General features: G+C 37.9%; 1 protein-coding gene across 1 annotated transcript; it reads left to right on the forward strand.

The window, feature by feature from the left end:
• Positions 1-3112: 3112 nt before the first annotated feature.
• LOC107807099 (aspartic proteinase CDR1-like) lies at positions 3113-3757 on the forward strand. The gene has a single exon (XM_016631393.1). The coding sequence runs from the start codon at positions 3113-3115 to the stop codon at positions 3755-3757; it is 645 nt and encodes a 214-aa protein (XP_016486879.1).
• Positions 3758-20837: the final 17080 nt, after the last annotated feature.

The raw sequence follows: 20837 nt of genomic DNA on the forward strand, positions 1-20837 counted from the left end.
TATTCATACACGATCTTTGGTCAACATTTAATTGATAAAATAGTCACGTGAGCATTTCTGCTCCTTGACTCTTTAATAATAAATTATTTTTGACCATGCATTCATACTCGCTCCTTGGTTAAACATACACGATAAAAAGAAAGACCTCTATACGCTCCTAGGCCAAAATTAAGAAAATTTAGTTAATTAATAAAAGGTAATAGACAACTGTACTTTAAGGCAAAACCACGCAATTTATCCATATTAATTAAGCCATGTTTTAATAAATAAAAGCGACCATGCTAGAACCACGGAATTCGGGGAATGCCTTATACCATCTCCCCGGTCAACAAAATTTCTTACCCGGTCTCTTATTTTCGTGGACCAATAAATATAGAGTCAAACTTTCCTTTGAATAGGGATTCAAATAAAAAATGACTTGGAACACCAAAAATCAATTCCAAGTGGCGACTATGTAAGTAAAATAATCCCTATTCAAATTTGTCACTTTAATTGAAAAAAAATCTTTAATCCACAACAATCCATATAATATATTTTGCGGGTGGTAAAAAGGGGTGTGACAATCGGTGCAATACGGTAGTTTGTATCAAATCATTAGCATTGATGTTTTCTATATTTTTAAACGTTATTGAGATAGCTTTTTCCATTGCTATGGAGTAATTTCACTTAGGGTGTTGACATATATGGTGTACTCATAACTTGATTAGAGATTCGATTCTTGACAATTATTTTAATTAATTGGTAAGTTTTAATTCGTATTGTGAAGTTATTTATTATTTTGATTAATCAAAAGAGGAGCTTGATATTGAATTTTTTTACATCTTACGCTATAGTTTAAATTCGTGATTTAACTAGGTAATTGAAAGAGCCTCTTGAATTATTAATCAAACTAGAAAATAGGAAAATATTTGTGAGAAGTTATCCTTTAGACTAAAACCATCATTTTATTCGTTGCAATTTTTCACCATGCTTCACTTGGATTAATTACTGAAATTAACGTTTAATCGAAAGAGGAACATTAACATCAAGTGTAATCTAATTATCTATTGAATTAGTGAGAATCAACAGTATTATAGAGTGAGCTAATTCAACAATTGGATCCCGAATCAATTGTCTTGCACTTGTCTAGCCAATTACCTTTATTTCTCTCATTGATATTTCTTTATTGCTCATCTGTTGTCTTCTGTGATCAACTGTTAATTTTTTAAATTTTAGTAGTTAATCATAGTTGATAATCATTCAATCAAGAGTTAATTTTTCTGGATGGTAATTAACTAAAGATTATTCAAACACTATTTAAATTCAATCCATGCGGAGACGATAAATTAATTACACTATCTTTAACTAGCGAGCATTAATTTAGTATTGTGTTTTGCGCTCATTAGTGGCCTAATCAAATTTTCTCGTTGGATATGATATAGATAAAAGGACAGTATCCTTTAAGGCCACTGATTGTATCAAGATGGCCTAATTTATTTAATTAGCTTTAGACTTCTAAAGTCTGTTATATTCTACTTTGATACGCATACGTGGACTTCAGTCTGTATCATCTATGGAGGAAAATATTCTATTGTTTTGTGCCTTTTCCACAATTAGATCTCTAGCAAACTTATCCTCAGTGAGAATGCTTGGGGATCTATGAGTGTTTTCACTATAATGGTTGTTAATCCTTACAATGTATACTATTGACCCTCTTAGGCATATCAGTTGGTGAACAAAACTTGGACCTTGTTTTAATCCTTCTACTGGTTTTCAAGAGGATAATATTGTGATTGACTTAGAAACTTCTTATACTTTCCTTCCTTCACCGTTCTATAACCAACTTGAAACATTAGCGAGCGAAACCATTAAAAAAGAACCGTGGGTTGACAACTCATCATCAGAGTGGAGTCTCTCTTACAAAGATATGGAAGGCATTGATATTCCTCCAATGAAGCTTTATTTTTATTGAAGATGATGTGCTATTATCTATGAAGAATATAATGCCATTTTCGTCGGATACGACTTAGATTGTGTTGATTATTAAACAAAGAATGTTATTACTAACAAAGATGCACATTTCTTGCACTCATGTTTAGATAGATGTGCGGGAATACTAGGATCGATAAGATTAGGAATAAAGACATTCAACTAATTATAGGAGTAGTCTCGGTGGAGGACAAGATGTGGGAAGCGAGGTTTAGAAGGTATGGTCATGTGAAGAGAAGAAGCACAGATGTTCATGCAAAGAGGTGTGAGAGGTTGACCCTTGGTGGGTATGAGAAGGGGTAAAGGTAGGCGAAAAAAGTATTGGGGAGAGGTGATTAGGCAAGATATGGCGTTGCTTCAACTTACCAAGGACATAACCCTTGACAGAAAGGTATGGAGGTTGAGAATTAAGATAAAAGGATAGTAAATAGTCGAGAGTATTTGTTTCCAATACCAGTAGTAGTGGTTTGGTCTTGTATTATGTTATTGTTATATTTCTATTAGTACATGTTATTTTTTTCGCTTTATTTTCTTATTATCTTATTGGTATTTGAGCAATCATAATATCACCCCATAAATGAGGTGTTTGCAGTCTTCAACAACAATTACTACAAGGGTAAAATTAAAAAAAGTAACTAATTTTGTCTTGAAATTCTAAAATAATAAATAATTTGAGACAACTATTCAGCTTATTCACCATTTTCAAAAATAATGTCTCCTCTATCTTCTCCAAATTCACTCCGAATCGAGTTAGTACCTGACCCTCTGGGTGCATACTTTATAAACCTTTCTGTTGGAACTCCTCCAAAGTTCCAACTAGCACTTGTTGACACTGGCAGTCATATTAATTGGATACAATGCCAACCTTGTCTAGATTGTTACAAGCAAGATATCCTCATCTTCTATCCCGTAAACTCTTCAACCTTTAAGTTGATATTCAGTAATTATTCAGATAAATGCTTTTAGAATAGCTGCCAAGGAATTGTATTCTGTGACTTACGTTGCTAGTAGTTACTCATTTGGTGATGTAGCCACATAAACTTTTACTTTCTATTATGAAAATGAAAATGGAGAAGAAACTTCTTTCCCAAGTATTGTTTATGGATGTGGTCACATATCCAAATCTATACCAGTGAACCCTATGATGTCTGGCGTAATAGAGATTGGCGCATCTTATGCGTCTTTAGTGTCACAACTTAGTCCAACATTTGGACAAAAAATATCCTACTATTTTATGCCAAGGGAACAACTAGATATCCCTAGCAAACTTACCTTTGGTGACAATCCAGTTATTGTTAAACCAACCTTTGTGTACTATTTCTTGACCCTCTTAGGCATACCAGTTAGTGAACAAAAACTTGACCTTGTTGTTAATTCTTCTAGAGTTTTTCAAGAGGAAAATATTGTGATTGACTCAGGAACTACTTATACTTTCTTTCCTACACTGTTTTACAATCAATTCAATACATTGGTGAGAGAAGCCATTAAAGTAGAACCGTGGGTTGACAACTCTTCATCTAGGCTAAGTCTCTGCTACAAAGATCTGAAAGGCACTGATATTCCTCCAATGACGCTTCATTTTATTGGAGCTGATGTCCTATTGTCCGGGGAGAATATAATGCCTCCAATTCTAAATAGTAGCAAACTTCAGTGCCTAGCCTTTAAACGAATGGTAGATCAGTCTTTCTTTGGGAATATGGCCCAATCAAACTTTCTCGTCGGATACAATTTCGATAAAAATGATAGTATCTTTCAAGGCCATCGATTGCAACAAGTTGACCAGATTTAGTTCCAAAATAGGTTTCAGTCCGTATAATGAAATTATAATCTACTTTGTTATTTGTGAAGTTCCGTCCATATCTACCTATTAACAAAGAAAATATCTATTAACACTTGTTTATATCTCTTTAATTGTACTTATTCGTTAGGGTTCATGATCATCATTTTATAATAAACAGTATCAATTAATAAAATAAGATTATTATAATGTACGCACGAAAAAAAATATATTTACGAATAAAATTTTCAACATTGTGTTAAAGAAATTCTCAAGGATTGATAATTACTCCAAAATATCACTTCGGGCATAGTTAGTTATCCAAAGTGAGTTAAGTTTAAGTAACGAAACATAAAAGATGCACGTGCTATGAACATATAGAATGCGTGCATGAACTGTGCATCTTTTCTAGCCATAAAAATTTATCTTGCTCTACCGTGTCCTAAAAAGTTTTATTAGCAATATCAATACTTTATGGCTTCAACACAAATTTAATCCACTACTTCACATCCAAATCACCTTTATTTCATTAGCATCTGCTAAATTGAAAATGCATAAAACAATATCATATTTATGAGTGCATGAAATGTGCATCTTTATTAGTTATAACAATCTTTGTTTGATAATCAACGTAATCTGATACTATAAAAGAATGACTTTATACATATCAAACGATAATATTTGTTTGTTAGTTTTGCATTTTAAAAGAAAAATAGATATGAAATTAATGGTATTTTCTTAAAACTATAATATTGATAACCAAATATTGACTCATAAAATAGTTATAGATCCACATAAATTAACACGTAAGGAGCATGTGTGTACAAACAGAACCGAAAAACCGTACCAAACCGAAAAGTCAAACCAAACCGATTAAAACACCCGACTTGGTTTGGTATTGAGTAAAAAAATCTAAACCAATCTGACATATAAATATATAATTTTTATATATACTTTTAAGATTTTATATAGAATTATTTTTAAAAAATGTCTAGAAATATTTGGGATTCTCTTGCGAGATATAAATTTTAATAGAATATGAAGTACTCCATATTTATTGACCTTAAATAATGAGTTGTATGATCACTTTCTTATCAAGTGTTACTGGAATGCGTCTATCTCTTTGTTCTTCCATATTCATATCATATGTTAAGATTTATTAAATTCTTATATCTTTTTCAAATGTAAAGTGATTATTAATATTTATGTATCATATTGATTTTTATGTTTAATTACTAAATTCGATTTAACCTGAAAGTGTACATCAACGAAAAATTATTGTCAGACGATAAAAAAAAATAACTATTATGTGTTACTAATAGAATTCTCCCATAAGAATATTTTAATCGATAATATGTTTGTTAATTTTTTATATTTTTACTAAATATATATTTACTTATCAAATATTTAACAAAGTAATATTGAAATAATATTTAAGTAACAAAAAACCCAAAAATTCGAAAAACCCGACGAAACCGAACCAATCCAAACTGATATAGTTGGTTTAGTTTGGTTTTGATAAAAACCGAACCAACCCGTTCCATGTACACCCCTTGTAAGAAGTATTAAAAGGTTATCCCTTTTCTTTGCCTAAAGAGTGAACAAGTTTATACTAAGAGATTTCTATTATTCGGGAACAAGTTTACCTATTAATATATATAGGCTCTCTCTTTCATATTTGAAGGTCCAACGGATGGTTGAGAAGGGGTGTCTGGAATATTTGGCCTATGTGAGGGATATTAATGCTGATACTCCTACTATTGATTCTGTATCGGTAGTACGATATTTTTCGGATGTATTTCTTGCAGACCTGACGGGTATGCCACCCAATAGGGATATTGATTTTGGTATTGACTTGGTGCCGGGTACTCAACCCATTTCTATTCCTCCGTATCGTATGAAACCAACTGAGTTGAAGGAATTGAAAGAACGAGGGTGTTCTCTAAGATTGACTTGAGGTCTGGGTATCACCAGTTGAAGATTCGGGACTCGAATATTTTGAAGACGGCATTCAGGATCCTCTACAGTTACTATGAGTTCCTTGTGATGTCTTTTGGGCTGACCAATGCCCCAGCAACAATCATACATCTGATGAACAATGTATTTCAGCCATATCTTGACTCATTTGTCATAGTGTTCTGTTTACTCATATAGCAAGGATGGGCATGCACAACTAGGGGAGAGCGTTCGTTACTTTGATATAGTATTTAATAACTACGGTTCGGTACTTTGATATTCAGCATATCAAATGTGCATACCAAATACCGTACTAAAGTAGTTCGATACAGTTTAATATTTTCTTATTTGGTTCGGTACGGTTTCGGTATCATACCAAAGTTGTCCAAATTGTCCAAGATTATGTTATGCCTATTACGTAACGTCTCTTCTAACTTCTGTTGAGAATTCAACCACTCAAAGGCAAACATAGAAAATATAATCTTGATAATTACATAGAGTAAAAAACAATTCATAGAGTGCAGTGACCTAGATTTAACAATTGCAACATTGGATCATGAAAAGAAAATGTGAACATTGCAAATAGACAGGAAGAGATTTATGCTCTAAGATGATATTGTTCTTTCTTACTTACTCTTCTACTCTAAGATGATATTGTTCTTTTGCCAGTGGCCTAAGGGAATCTGGCAAAGCTTTTCAAAGGAATGTAATGTTTGAAAAATTTAGCGACTCGAGCTTCTTGATTTGATTTTAATGTAGTCCTTCTCAGCTGGCAACCTCAGTGCTCTTTGACGACAATTTTCTAGAAAAGAAAATTTTAAGACTGAGTTTGGAAAAAACAATGATTCTTAAATTCTTAACTCCATACAAGTTCAAGTACATAACTCTGGTCTTTTCAGTAGCTAAAACCCCCAAAACAATTATTCTTTAAATGCTCAAAAACTGATTATTCAACATAAGAAACTTAATGAAATATAACAAGTTGAAACTAACATAAAACCTGAAGAATGAAGAATGAAGAAGTTGTGAACCTATTGAAGACTTGAAGATTAAAGAATAAAGGTCAACAATGAGCAAACAAGCAGTCGCCGAGGAGAGGAGTCGCCACCGCCGAGGTCGGGAAGTCTCCGTCTCCGTCTCTGCTATTGTAGTCGTGAATTACAACAGCAGTCAAGCAATGTTTTACCCTATGCTCTCTAAGTCTCTAAGCCCTAAGGGACTAACTAAGGCCAAAGCGATTAGGGGTGTTGGGCTTAGGTTTATTCTTTATTGGGCTGGAAAATAGAAATAGATATGGGCTTGGACTTAATATATTTTGGTATTTTGGTATACCGAAATATCAAAAATTCAATACCGAGTACTGAACCAAAATATCAAAAATCTATATCGAATAATACCTAAGAACTGAAAAATCGGATACCAAGATACAAAATTAATTCGGTTCAATTCGGAATTTGGTTTTTCAAATTTTATGCCCACCCCTATGCACAACATTTGAGGATTGTACTACAGAGGCTAGAGGAGGAGAAACTTTATGCCAAGTTCTCCAAGTGTGAGTTTTGGCTTAGTTCGGTGGCGTTCTTGGGGCACGTGGTGTCCAGTGAGGGGATTAAGGTGGATCCAAAGAAGATATAGGCGGTTCATAGTTGGCCAAGACTGTCCTCATCTACTGAGATTCAGAGCTTTTTCGGGTTGGCCAGTTATTATCGTCTCTTTGTGGAGGGCTTTTCGTCTATTGCAGTGCCTTTGACCAAATTGACCCAGAAGGGTACTCTATTTAGGTGATCGGATGAGTGTGAAGAGATCTTTCAAAAGCTCAAGACTGCCTTAACCACAACTCCAGTTCTAATTTTGCCTTCAGCGTCAAGATCTTATACAGTGTATTGTGATGCATCTCGGATCGGTATCGGGTGTGTCTTGATGCAGGATGGTAGAGTGATTGCTTATGCTTTGCGCTAGTTGAAGCCCCATGGGAAGAACTACCCTATTCGTGATTTGGAGTTGGTAGCCATCATTCATGAATTGAAGATTTGGAGGCATTATATCTACGGTGTGTCTTGTGAGGTATTTACGGATCATCAGAGTTTCCAGCACTCGTTCAAACAAAAGGATCTAAACTTGAGGCAGTAGAGATGGTTGGAGCTGCTAAAGGACTATGATATTAACTTTCTGTATCATCCTGGGAAGGCCAATATGGTGGTCGATGCCCTGAGTAGAAATGCGGTGTGTATGGATAGCCTTACATTTATTCCTATTGGTAAGAGACCGCTTGCAGTTAATGTTCAGGCCTTGGCCAACCAGATTGTGAGATTAGATGTTTCGGAGCCCAATCGGGTTCTAGCTTGTGTGGTTTCTCGGTCTTCCTTATATGATCGCATCAGAGAGCTCCAATATGATTATCCCCATTTGCTTGTCCTTAAGGACACAGTTTAGCATGGTGATGCGAAGAATGTTACTATTGGGGATGATGGGGTGTTGAGGATGCAAATTCGGATTTGTGTGCCTAATGTAGATGGGCTATGTGAGTTGATCCTTGAGGAGGCCCATATTTAGTGGTATTCCATTTAATCGGGGTCCGCAAAGATGTACCGGGACTTGAGGCAACACTATTGGTGGAGGAGGATGAAGAAGAGATACGCTGATCGGAAGGTTCGTGATGTTGCTTACATGGTTAGGGAGAAGGTACTACTGTCACGACCTGAAATTCCCACCTTTGGGACCGTGATGGCACATAATATTTCACTTGCTAGGCAAGCCAACGTTAGAATATAATTATCCATTTTAATTAAATTTTAAATTTATTAATAACAAGGAAACAAATGCGGAAATAAAGTCTGAAATAAAGTGAGTAAACCATAATAATTGCGAAATCTAAATACCATCCCAGAACTGGAGTCACAAGTGCACGAGCTTCTACAATAATACAAATAAAGGTCTGAATAAAATTCAAGTTGTTTGAAATATAATACATAGCTGAGATAAGATAGAAGAGGACTTCAGAACTGTGAACAATGTGCAATTATACCTCAAGTCTCCACTGGTAATTGTATCCGGGCAAATCTACTATACGGCATTGGGACCAATTACGAAATTTGCACAAGAAGTGCAGAGTGCAGTATCAGTACAACAGACCTCATGTACTGGTAAGTGCCGAGCCTAACCTCAACAAAATAGTGACGAGTCTATGACAAGACACGTACATAAACAACCTCTACAAGTATATACAATACAAAGAAACAATAATACAATAAATAATAATTTATAAATTGGGAGGGAACATGCGAAGGGGAAAGATATAATAATTTCAGCAGGAGATGTATCACTTAGTTGTCAATTAATTCATCAACAATAAAATGAGCAAATGATAATATGAAAATGGCACGGCATCACCCTTCGTGCTTTTACTCTCATTTGAAAATGACACGGCACCACCCTTCGTGCTTTTACACTCACAAAAGGCACGACAACACCCTTCGTGCTTTTACACTCACAAATGACACGACAACACCCTTCGTGCTTTTACACTCACAAATGGCACGACAACACCCTTCGTGCTTTTACACTCTTCCTTACCATGAAAATAATAATATAAATTCGGAAGAGTATTCAAATGCGGGGATATACACTTATCAATCAATTCAATACCAACATATCGACTTCACCTTCCAAAATATTCAATAATAATTAAATGAATAATAATTTCACGAATAATGATCAAATAATCAATAATAGACAATTATTCACAATAAACAGGAATATCTTAATTAAATAGACAATTATTCACAATAAACAAATTCCACTCGCATGCTTTGACTCAACCACAACGCATAAATACTCGTCACCTCACATATACGTTGTACCCGTATATTAAATCATGTAGCAAATAAACAAATAAGTCCTACTCCCTCAAGTCAAGGTTAACCACGACACTTACCTCACTTTGCAACCAAATTCAAGAATCCAATAAACCTTTGCCTCGCGAATTCGTGTCTAAAATCCTCAAATATATTCATAAACAATTCAATATACTCAATACAAATCGTAGGGATTAATTCCATATGAATTTGCTAATTTTCCAGATTAAAATCTAAAATTCATCTAAAAAATCAATAGTGGGGCCCACATCTCGAATCTCAGAAAAACTTACGAAATCCGAACACCCGTTTCGAGACGAGTCCAACCATACAAAAATTATCAAATTCCGATGTCAAATGGACCTTCAAATCTTAATCTTTCATTTTTGGAAAGTTTTACAAAAATTCTAATTTCTTGCATCTAAATCTGAAATAAGTGATGAATATGGACAAGGATTTATGAAATATAATTACTTTTGGTTATAGAACACTTACACAATTCAAAGTCGTGAAAAATCCCTTTGCAGTCGCCTAAATCCGTGCTTGAAATGTCTAAAAATGAGAAAAATCTCGGACTCTTCGATTTATATATTGCCCATGCATTTTCACACCTACGATGCCTGGGCTCGTACCTGCGCATCCGCTTTTGCGGAAGGAGTTTCGCTTCTGCGAACCTCACTTGCACAGCCTCCGCTTCTACAATGTTTAGGACCGCATCTGCGGTCGCGCTTTTGCGCAAAAATGGCCGCACCTGCGAAGACCCCTGGCCAACCCAGTCCCGCATCTGCGATGGAAGGCTCGCTTCTACGAGCTCGCACCTGCAATGGAAATTCCGCAGATGCGATTACATCAGATGGCAGAAATCTTTAGATTTTCTTTTAAGTCCAAGTTCGATCAGTTAACCCTCCGAAACTCACTCGAGGCCCACGTGACCTCAACCAAATAAAGCAACAAGTCCTAAAACATAACACGGACTTACTCAGGATCTCAAATCATATCAAATAACATCAAAATTATAATTCACACCTCGATTCGAACTTTTGAGTTTCAAACTTTTCAATTTACAAAACTTCTGCCGAAACATATTAAATGAATCCGGAATGACTTAAAATTTGGGACACAAGTCATAAATGGCATAATAGAGCTATTCCAATTTTCAGAATCGGATTCCGGCCCCGATATCAAAAATTCAACTCCGTGATCAAACCTAGAAATCTTTAACTTTTAAATTTCTAGTACGTTGAATGGACATAACTTGAGCTAGGGACCTCCAAATGAAATTCCGGACCTACGATCAAGTCCCAAATCACGATACGGACCTACTGGAATTGTCAAAACATTGATCTGGGTCAGTTTGCTCAAAATGTTGACCAAAGTCAACTTAGTTGAGTTTTAAGGCTCTATTTCACATTTTAATCCATTTTTCACATAAAAGCTTTCCGAAAAATTATACGAACTACGCACGCAAGTCGAGAAATGATGAATAGTTCTTGTCGAGGTCTTAGAACACATAATTAATTATTAAATTTAAAGATGACATTTTGGGTCATCACATTCTCCACCTCTAAAACAAACGTTCGTCCTCGAACGAAATTAGAAAAGTACCTGAGCTGGTAAAAAGGTGTGGATATTTACTTCGCATGTCTGACTCGGACTCCCAGGTAGATGCTTCTACCGGCTGGCCTCTGCATTGTACCCGAACTGAAGGATAACTCTTAGACCTCAACTATCGGACCTACCAGGCTAGAATAGCTACTGACTCCTTTTCATAAGTCAAATCTTTGTCCAATTGGACTGAGCTAAAATCTAACACATGGGACGGATCACCATGATATTTCCGAAGCATAGACACATAGAACACCAGATGAATCGATGATAAACTAGGTGGTAGTGCAAGCCTGTAGGCTACTTCACCTACCCTTTCAAGAATTTTGAAAGGTCCAATATACCTAGGGTTCAACTTGCCCTTCTTTTCGAACCTCATTACACCTTTCATAAGTGAAAACCGGAGCAATATTCTTTATCCAACCATGAATGCAATATCACGAACCTTTCGGTCGGCATAACTTTTTTGCCTAGACTGAGCTATGCAAAGTCGATCCTGAATAACTTTGACTTTATCCAAGGCATCCTGTACCAAATCGGTATCCAACAACCGAGCCTTTCCCTGTACAAACCAGCCAACTGGCGAGCGAAATTGCCTTTATAATGCCACATATGGAGCTATCTGAATGCTCGATCGGTAGCTATTATTATAAGCAAACTCAGCAAGTGGAAAGAACTAATCCCAAGAACCTCCAAAGTCTATAACGCATGCGTGAATCATCGCGAATGCGACCATCCACTCATGATCATGATGACCACTCCCATCCAATGCTTTGTAAATGCGTCACCACTTCGCGAACTCGAAGTACATTTCGTCTGCCATCCAGAACACTCTACGTGCTTGCGACTTACTCCTCGTGATCGCTGTAATGACTCGGGCTATCGTCTTAAGTATTTTTGCTCTGATCCCCTATTTAATTTCTCCTCTATGTTGTACTATGGTTATGTGACTTTCTAGGGGTGTTTGGTTTATGTTCGGGTGTGTTTCAGAGTAAAATGGGACACTTAGTCCCAAAGTTAGAAGTTTAAGTTGAAGGAGTTGATCGTAGTTTTAATTTTGTTTAGACGACTCCTGAATGGAGTTTTGATTGTTCCAATAGCTCCAAATGGTGATTTTGAACTTAGTAGCATGTCCGGATAGTGATTTGTAGGTCTGTATGTCGTTTCAGCTTGAATTGTCAAAAGTTAGAAAGTTGAAGGTTTGGAATGTTGAGAAGTTTGACTGTGAGTTGACTTTATAAATATCGGGGTCGGATTCCAATAATGGAAATTGGAATAGGTCGGCCATGTCATTTATGATTTGTGTGCAAAATTTGAGGTCAATTGGAGTTGTTTTGGTATGAATCGACATTAGTTTTGGAAATCAGATGTTCATAGTTTCAATAGGCTTGAATTAAGCTACGATTCGTAAAATTGATGTTGTTTGATGTAATTTTTGGCCTCTGGTAGTGTAAGGCCCCATTAAAATTTCCTAATAATTTAAGATTATAAGGTGCGCCAACAGTATTTGGGAATAACGTGTTCGAGTATCAAAGGAGACCCATAGGATAGAACCACATCATTTTGAAATGAAAATATGTGTTTAAGGTGTGTTGGAACATACTATGGAGTTTTGTGAATGGCAAGAATTTGTGTGGAACAAGTTGGATACATTACGTGGAAAGGATGTCTCAATTCGCACAACATCCTACTTCAAATGCATGCTGCTACAAAAATATAATGACTTAGGTGGTGATCTACCTATCAAATTAAAGTTCTTTGAGTCTAGTTTCCAACGCATCAAACTGTTTGTCATTTGGATATGTATACAGAAAGTTATGGCTATTGAACTGGACCTATGTCATATGCACGGCCAGATGCGCGGCCGCACATATTTGGGAGTTTCTGCCCTGTGTGCGCGGCCACTTGCCCAGGTGTGCAGCCGTGCACGTAGGATCCCATTAAATAACCCCATGGCTGGGTAGAGAGAGGGGATAAGTCAGTTTTGAGCTAAAACCTGATATTTTGAGAGTGGGAGTGTGCCCTAGAGTGGGAGAGTGATCTTCAACAAATTGTCCTTCAATTCTTGCTCAAATCGTCTGCCATCAAAACTCACTAGATTTTCATCCTAGAGGTAAGATTTTACACCCTAGCACTAAATTTCGAAATTTATCTAAAAATGGGTAATTAGCAAGACAATTCTTGGGTATATGAGATGTTTATTTTGCATGCATGTGTTATAAAAGGGTGTAGGAAGATTATGAGCTAAAATTGGTAAAGAATGGGTTGTAGGATGATGGAATCCTCCATAAAAGAACCTTCAAACCTTAATACACACCTAGTGTTTGATAAAATGCTCAAATGAGCTAGAACCATGATCATCTTCCTAATTTTGGTTCAACTTGTTATATTTCTAAAACCGATTGAAGTTGCTAAGAATTCCGGAATATTTTAGAGTTCAAAGAAGCTCAATTGAGGTATATTGGATAAACTCTTCTCTTAGAATTGAATCCCACGGTGTTCGTGTAATTTGTGTAAGTCCCGAATTGATCATTATAAATTTGGCCATTCCGAATATGCTTGTGTTGAAAGATATATGTTCAATATGAATTCCAAATTCTTTTATCATGCTATCTTATCATTTGAGGATGTGTTCAAAGCATGGGATGTGTGTTGAAAATGTTAAGACTTCAAGTCAAGTTCAAATAAAGGTTGTTATGCCAAATTGTGTGAAAAGTCTCTATGTGCCTAAGATTCTTAGTTGCTCCCATGAGTATTTAAAGTCTTGAATTGAAAAGCCTTGTTATTGTTGATGACGATGATGGTGTTTGAAAGTGGAAAAGGAATTTGAATTATGAAATACGGCCAAGTGCTAAGAATGATTTTATAATTGTGGCCACTACTGCCAATGAAATGAAAAGATGTAAAAGAAGTATGAAATGAAATGACCGATATAAAAAGATTGATGTCTCGAATGAGACGGCCTAGCCGATAAGGTCGTGATCAGATGCCATACCGCACACATGGTGGTAATTGTATTGGAAATTGTAATTGAAATTGTGATTGTGCTTGATGTCTCTAATAAGATGGCCCAACCGATTGGGTCGTGATTAGATTTCTTGCTAAAGGTACGGTGGTATTGGTATTGAGAGTGATTGTGGTTGATGTCTCTAATGAGATGGCCTAACCGATCGGGTCATGATCGACTCCGTGCTAAAAGTATGGTGGTATTGGTATTGTGAATAATGGTATTGTGAACGATGATACATTGGTACTAAGGATCTCCAACTTAAAAATATGGAAATTTACTTGAAAATTTATGTGGTTCTAACTTTATGTTTTGGTATTGTTCGAGGCTTCCATTGATTGTATGATTGTTCCTTCTCGTAATATTATTCATTCTACTGAGAAGGTGTTTAGTTATACATATTAGTGTTATTCAACGGTACTAACGTCCCTTTTTTCGGGGGCGCTGCATCTTTAATGGATGCAGGTGATTCCACAGCAGGAGACATTAATCAGTGACAGCGGTACACCCTCTTCCCATCTGACTTGGTGAGCCCTACTTCATTTCGGGGTCATGTATCTTTTATTCATTGTGTATTGTGTTTGAGGTATAGCCGGGGCCTTATTGCCGGCATTATCATAGTAATCTTGTTTATCTATAGAGGCTCCGTAGACATAGTGTGAGTTGTATATTGGTGCTGTGAAGGTCAAACAATATTATGTTGTGGTTGTATTAATTATTCCATTTCAGACTATGAAAAATGTGTGTGAAATTTGAGACTTTAAAATGATGAAACTATTGGTAATGAATTGGTATTGTAGACGTGATCACCTTATTGGCTAATTAATGAAAATATGTATTATCTCCATTTATGTATGAGTTTGGGTAGAAGAAAATCTAACAGGCTTGCTCGGCCAGGTTCACTCGGTTGCGTGCCGGTCTCGCTCCCTGATTTTGGGGCGTGACAAACTTGGTATCAAAACCGAAGGTTTTAAAGTGTCTTGGGATGTCTCGGAGCCGTGTCTAGTAGAGTCCTTCTTATCGGTGTGTTGTCGACAACATCTATAATTAGGATGTTACATGGCTATTTAGGAATAATACCCTTCTTTCACGTTCTCTATCATGCGATAAAGCTGATTGTAAGATTGTTCCTTCTTTAACTCGTGCTTTGCTCTAACTTTGAGTATATGGCACCTAAAAAGAAGACAAGAACTGGCCAAAGAGCCAATGTCACCCCAGGAGTGGCAGTTCATTCTATAATTAATGATGCGTAAGCACCCAAGGAGTGAGAATATTCCTCCAGTTACTACGCTGCCTGACTCTACTACAATTTATCAGACCACACCTGTCCCTATACCTATTGAGGGTGCAACGGTCCCTCCAACTGATATACCAGTTCCACCTCCAATTTCAGCTTCCGATTCTGGTGTTTCTGATGTTGATCTTAGGGGAGCCATATAGATGTTGGCTTAGATAGTGGCTTCCCAGGCCCAGAGATCAAATGTTGCACTCACTTCTTCCAGTCAGCCAGGGGATTCTGCTAGTTCCATGGTGGACAGGTTTCTCCAGTTGGATCCTCCAGTGTTCACAGGTACTAACCAAGAGGAGGAACCCCAGGACTTCATTGATGAGATGCACAAAACTCTCCGAGTTATGCGTGCTACTGAGATAGAGGCAGTGGAATCTGCTTCCTACTGCCTAAAAGAGGTGGAATATTCTTGGTTTGAACTATAGGAGGAGTCCCGTGAAGAAGGGATCCCTTCGGCGAAGTGGGGTGAGTTTGCCAATGCCTTCATTGATCAATTCTTCCCTGCCGAGACTAAGGCAGCCCGTGCTGCTGAGTTTGAGAACCTGAGGTAAGGTATCCTGAGTGAGTGGGATTACCATATGAGATTCGCGTACCTGTCCAAGTATGCTATTTACATGTTACCCACTATGGAGGCTAGAGTGTGCCGGTTTGTGCAGGGCCTTAGTCCCTTGGTAATTAATGAGGCCGCTACAACTTCCTTGAATTCTAATATGAACTATGGTAAGATGGTGGCATTTGCTCAAGCCACAGACCCACAAATTGAAGAACAGAATGGAGAGAGAGGGTAGCAATAAGGCCCGGTCTACGGGCAACTTTGGTGGTTTTTCTGGTGGTGGCAGGTAATCATTCAAGGGAGGGTCGTCAGGGCCATCTCAGTCATTTGCTCAGTCTTCGGATAGTGCACCACCAGCAGGGCCCAGTCAGCAGCAGCAGTGGAGCCGTTTTAGGCCCAATTAGGGCAATAGGGGCGCCTATCAGCGGGGTCGTCATGGTGGTAGATTCCAGCAACAGCGGAGACCCCCATGCCCTAGGTGTGGAAAGATACAAATAGGAATATGCTACATGGACTTACCCATATGCTACGAATGTGGTTGAGGGGTAACATTCAGAGGGATTATCGTTCATCCCACCAGGCTGCGGAAAGGGGCCCAGCACATCTAGCTAGTTTTGCAGCTACTACATACACAACACCTCCTCCAGCTCGAGGCACTCCAACACCCGCAGGGCGTGGTGCCACTAGGGGTGGAGCACAGAGTTCGGGAGGATATGACCGTTTCTTTGCTATGAGGTGTCGTCAAAATTCGGAGGCTTCTCCAGATGTTGTTACAAGTATATTGACTGTCCAATCTCATGATGTGTATGCTCTTATTGAACCCGATTCCATTCTTTGTATCTACTCTGGTTGGTGAGTCTATTTTGGCCGCGCAGGTTTATAAGGATCTTTTTGTCACGTTGTACGGTCGAGACACCATATCCGATCTCATTGAATTGGGGATGGTTGATTTTGATGTAATAATGGGAATGGACTGGCTTTATTCACGTTTTGCCAAGATTGATTGTCGAACCAAGACCGTTAGGTTCGAATTTCTAAATGACCCAGTCATTGAGTGGTAGGGGATGATGTGATACCGAAGGGTAGGTTTAGTTCTTACCTTAAGGCCGTGAAGATGATCAACAAGGGATGTATTTACCATTTGGTCCGGGTTACCGACACCGATGCTGAGGCACCTACACTTGAGTTCGTGCCAGTTGTGAATGAATTTCCGGGAGTCTTTCCGGATGAGCTCCCTAGGATCCGACCAAACAGGGAGATTGATTTTGGGATTGATGTGATGCCAGACACACAACCTATATCTATTCCATCCTACGTAATGGCACCAACATAATTGGAGGAGCTAAAGGAACAATTGAGAGATTTGTTAGAGAAAGGTTTCATCCGGCCGAGTGTGTCACCTTGGGGCGCACCGGTTCTTTTTGTAAGGAAAAAGGATGGGTCACTGAGAATGTGTATTGACTATCGGCAACTCAACAAGGTCGCAATAAAAAATAAATACCCACTACCACGGATAGATGACTTGTTTGATCAATTGCAAAGTGCCAGGTACTTCTCCAAAATTCATTTACGATCCGGGTATCACCACTTGAAAATCAGAGAGCAGCATGTTCCGAAAACCACTTTTAGAACCCGATATGGGCACTTTTAATTCTTGATGATGTCTTTTGGGCTAACAAATTCCCCGGCAGCCTTCATGGATATTATGGATCGAGTTTTCAAGTCGTTCCTCCATTCCTTTGTGATAGTGTTCGTTGATGATATTCTTGTATATTCACGAAGTCGAGAGGACCATGGTGATCATCTCAGGGTAGTTCTACAAACCTTGCACCAACACAACAACAAATAATTTTGAGTTGAAGCAAGACTTGCTTCAAACCATCCAGAACAACTATGTCTTTAGAGGAAAGGCCAATGAAGATCTTAACACTTAATTGATGGACTTTAATGAAATCATGAACACCTTCTAGTACAATGGATTATCAAAAGATGCAGTCTACTTAAGGGCATTCCCCTTTTCACTGAAGGATGACGCGAAGCACTGGCTTTGAAGCTTACCAACTGGGTCGATCAGGGCATGGAATTGTATTGCACCTGTCTAGTCAATTGCCCTTATTTCTCTCATTGATAATTCTTTGTTGCTCATATGTTATCTTCCGTGATCAGTTGTTAATCGTAGTTGATAATCATTCAATCAAGAGATACTTTTCCTAGATAGTAATTAACTAAATATTATTCGAACACTCTTTAAATTAAATCCTTGTGGAGACGATAAATTAACTATACTATCTTAGACTAGCGAGCAATAATTTAGTGTTGTGTTTTGCGCTCTTCAAATTTTGGCGTCGTTGCCGGGGATTGGCAATCAATAGTGTTCAAATCTCACTTGTGTGCAGGCAACATGTTTAACTTCTCTGGTGTATGACTCGATCTTCTTCAAAAGAAGTGATTCCATACAATCCAGAGGTGGAAAAGCATCTGCGATAGTTGACGAAAGAGAAAGAACTCACTAGAAATATTTTGTGGAAACCTTCAACCCAAGTACACATGGATAATAAAAGTGATGATGGGGTAGACTTAGCTGCAATAGAGGCAACACAACAAAGAGAGCAAGCTACACAAATGGCAACTGAAGCAGCCCTTTGAGTTGCTGATGAGACTATCGAAGATGATGGGGGTCAAAGATTCAATCTAAATTGACTCTTGGATGAAGACCAGTTCAAAAATATGGCTCTGATGCCTGGAAGAGCATTAGGTAATTATGCTAGACCGGTATACAATCAAGACTGTCAAGTGTGTGACCTCCACCCATAGCAACAAATTATTTTGAGTTTAACCAAGGCTTGCTTCAAACCATCAAGAACAACTATGTATTTAAAGGGAAGGCCAATGAAGATCCTAACACTTACTTGATGGACTTTAATGAAATCATGAATACCTTCTAGTATAATGGATTATCAAAAGATGCGGTCTACTTAAGGGCATTCCCCTTTTCATTGAAGGATGACGCGAAGCACTGGCTTTGAAGCTTACCATCTGGGTCGATCAGGACATGGAAGATATGACTAAAACGTTCCTTGACAAGTAATTCTCAGCTGCAAAAATAGTGAAATTCAGAAGGGAAATCCACAACTTATGCTAGAAGGACACTGAAACGGTCTTCGAATCTTGGTAAAGACACAAGGAGATAGTGAGAAAGTGTCAGCATAATGGAATCGAATTGTGGATGCAACTCCGACTTTTGGGATGGACTGACACCTTCCTCACGACGAACTCTGAGTACTGCAGTTGGACGCTCTTTAACGAAGAAAATTCCTGATGAGATTGCTGCGATTCTTGATGAGCTCTTTGAAGATGATAACCAATGGCCCACTGAGAGTAATGATAGAAAAAATCAGTTGGGATTCACCAAGTAGACCCTAACATATCAGTGCAAGCCCAGCTAGACACCATGGGCAGAGAGATAAGAAAGTTAACCTTAGCCAAGGTCCAGAGCCAGTCATCATCAACTTGTGACTTTTGTGGAATGGGTCATCCAACGCATGCATGTCAATCCTCGACTACAGATGAAGTGGTAAATGTTGTGGGGGGTTTTGACAGAGGTAACTACCAAAGTGGCAATAATTTTAACTCCATGGGGAAGAGGCACCTAGGCTTTTCTTGGAGTTCACCAGTTGGTAGTACGAATGCATGGCAATAGAATAACTCCAGACCTCAGGTACAAGGAGCTCCAGGTTTTCTCAATCAGTAAAGGCTGCAATACCAACCTTCATAGTCGAATCAGTCTAGCATGGAAGATCTGATGAAGACCTTTATTATTAAGACAAATGAGAGGCTTGAAACTCATGGAACAACTATTCAAAACTTGTAAAGACAGGTGGGACAACTTGCTAATATATTGTTTGAGAGGGTTCTAGGAACTCTCCCTATTGATACTAAAAGAAATCCTAAAGAGACAATAAATGCGGTGTCTTTGAGAAGTGGGCAAGTATTGAATGACCCAATAGCAAAACAAAAGGGTGAGTTGATCGAAAGACAGGTAGAAATTGTAGAGGAGCAGAAAGAGAGCAAAAATCAATAAGGTGAAGTGAGGGTAGATCCATATGATGGTCTGAAGAAGAAAGGGAGGACTTGAGCTCTAAAATAGAAGAAGGATGAGAATTCAATGAATGAGGAGAAAAAGGAGAGCAAATACATACCTGCCTTAACTTTTCCCCTTAATCAAATAAGAGAGAAGTTGGGCAAACAATTTGGGAATTTTTTATAAGTGCTCAAGCAGGTGCATGTTAATCTACCTTTCATAGAGGTGCTCTCTCAGATGCACCAGCCTATGCTAAGTTTGTGAAAGGAGATATTATCCAATGAGCGTAAGGTTGAAGAGACATCAGTTATCAAGCTCACAGAGCATTGTAGTGCCATTTTGCAAAATAAGCTCCCTCAAAAGTGAGGAGATCCAGAGAGTTTTACTTTAGGAAGTACTAAGTTTGAAAAATCTTTGTGTGATTCAGGTACTTCTATTAATCTTATGCCTTTGTCTATTTGCAGGAAATTAGAAGGAGAGATTTGCGAAATCATATCTATACCTGTGTCTTTGCAGCCAGCAGATCAGACCATAATCATACCTGAAGGAATAGTGTAAGATGTGCTAGTTCGGATGGATAAATTTGTGTTCCCTGTGGATTTCATTATGGCGAATATGGAAGAGAATAGGGAGGTACCTCTGATTTTAGGGAGATCCTTCTTGTCAATTGGCAAAGTTATTCTGGACATTCAGGAAAGGTAGCTCATGCTGAGAGTGGGGGAACAAAGGGTGAATTTCAAGATGGAGT

Source organism: Nicotiana tabacum, chromosome 19 (assembly GCF_000715075.1).
Source record: "Nicotiana tabacum cultivar K326 chromosome 19, ASM71507v2, whole genome shotgun sequence".
NCBI classification, from domain to species: Eukaryota; Viridiplantae; Streptophyta; class Magnoliopsida; order Solanales; family Solanaceae; genus Nicotiana; species Nicotiana tabacum.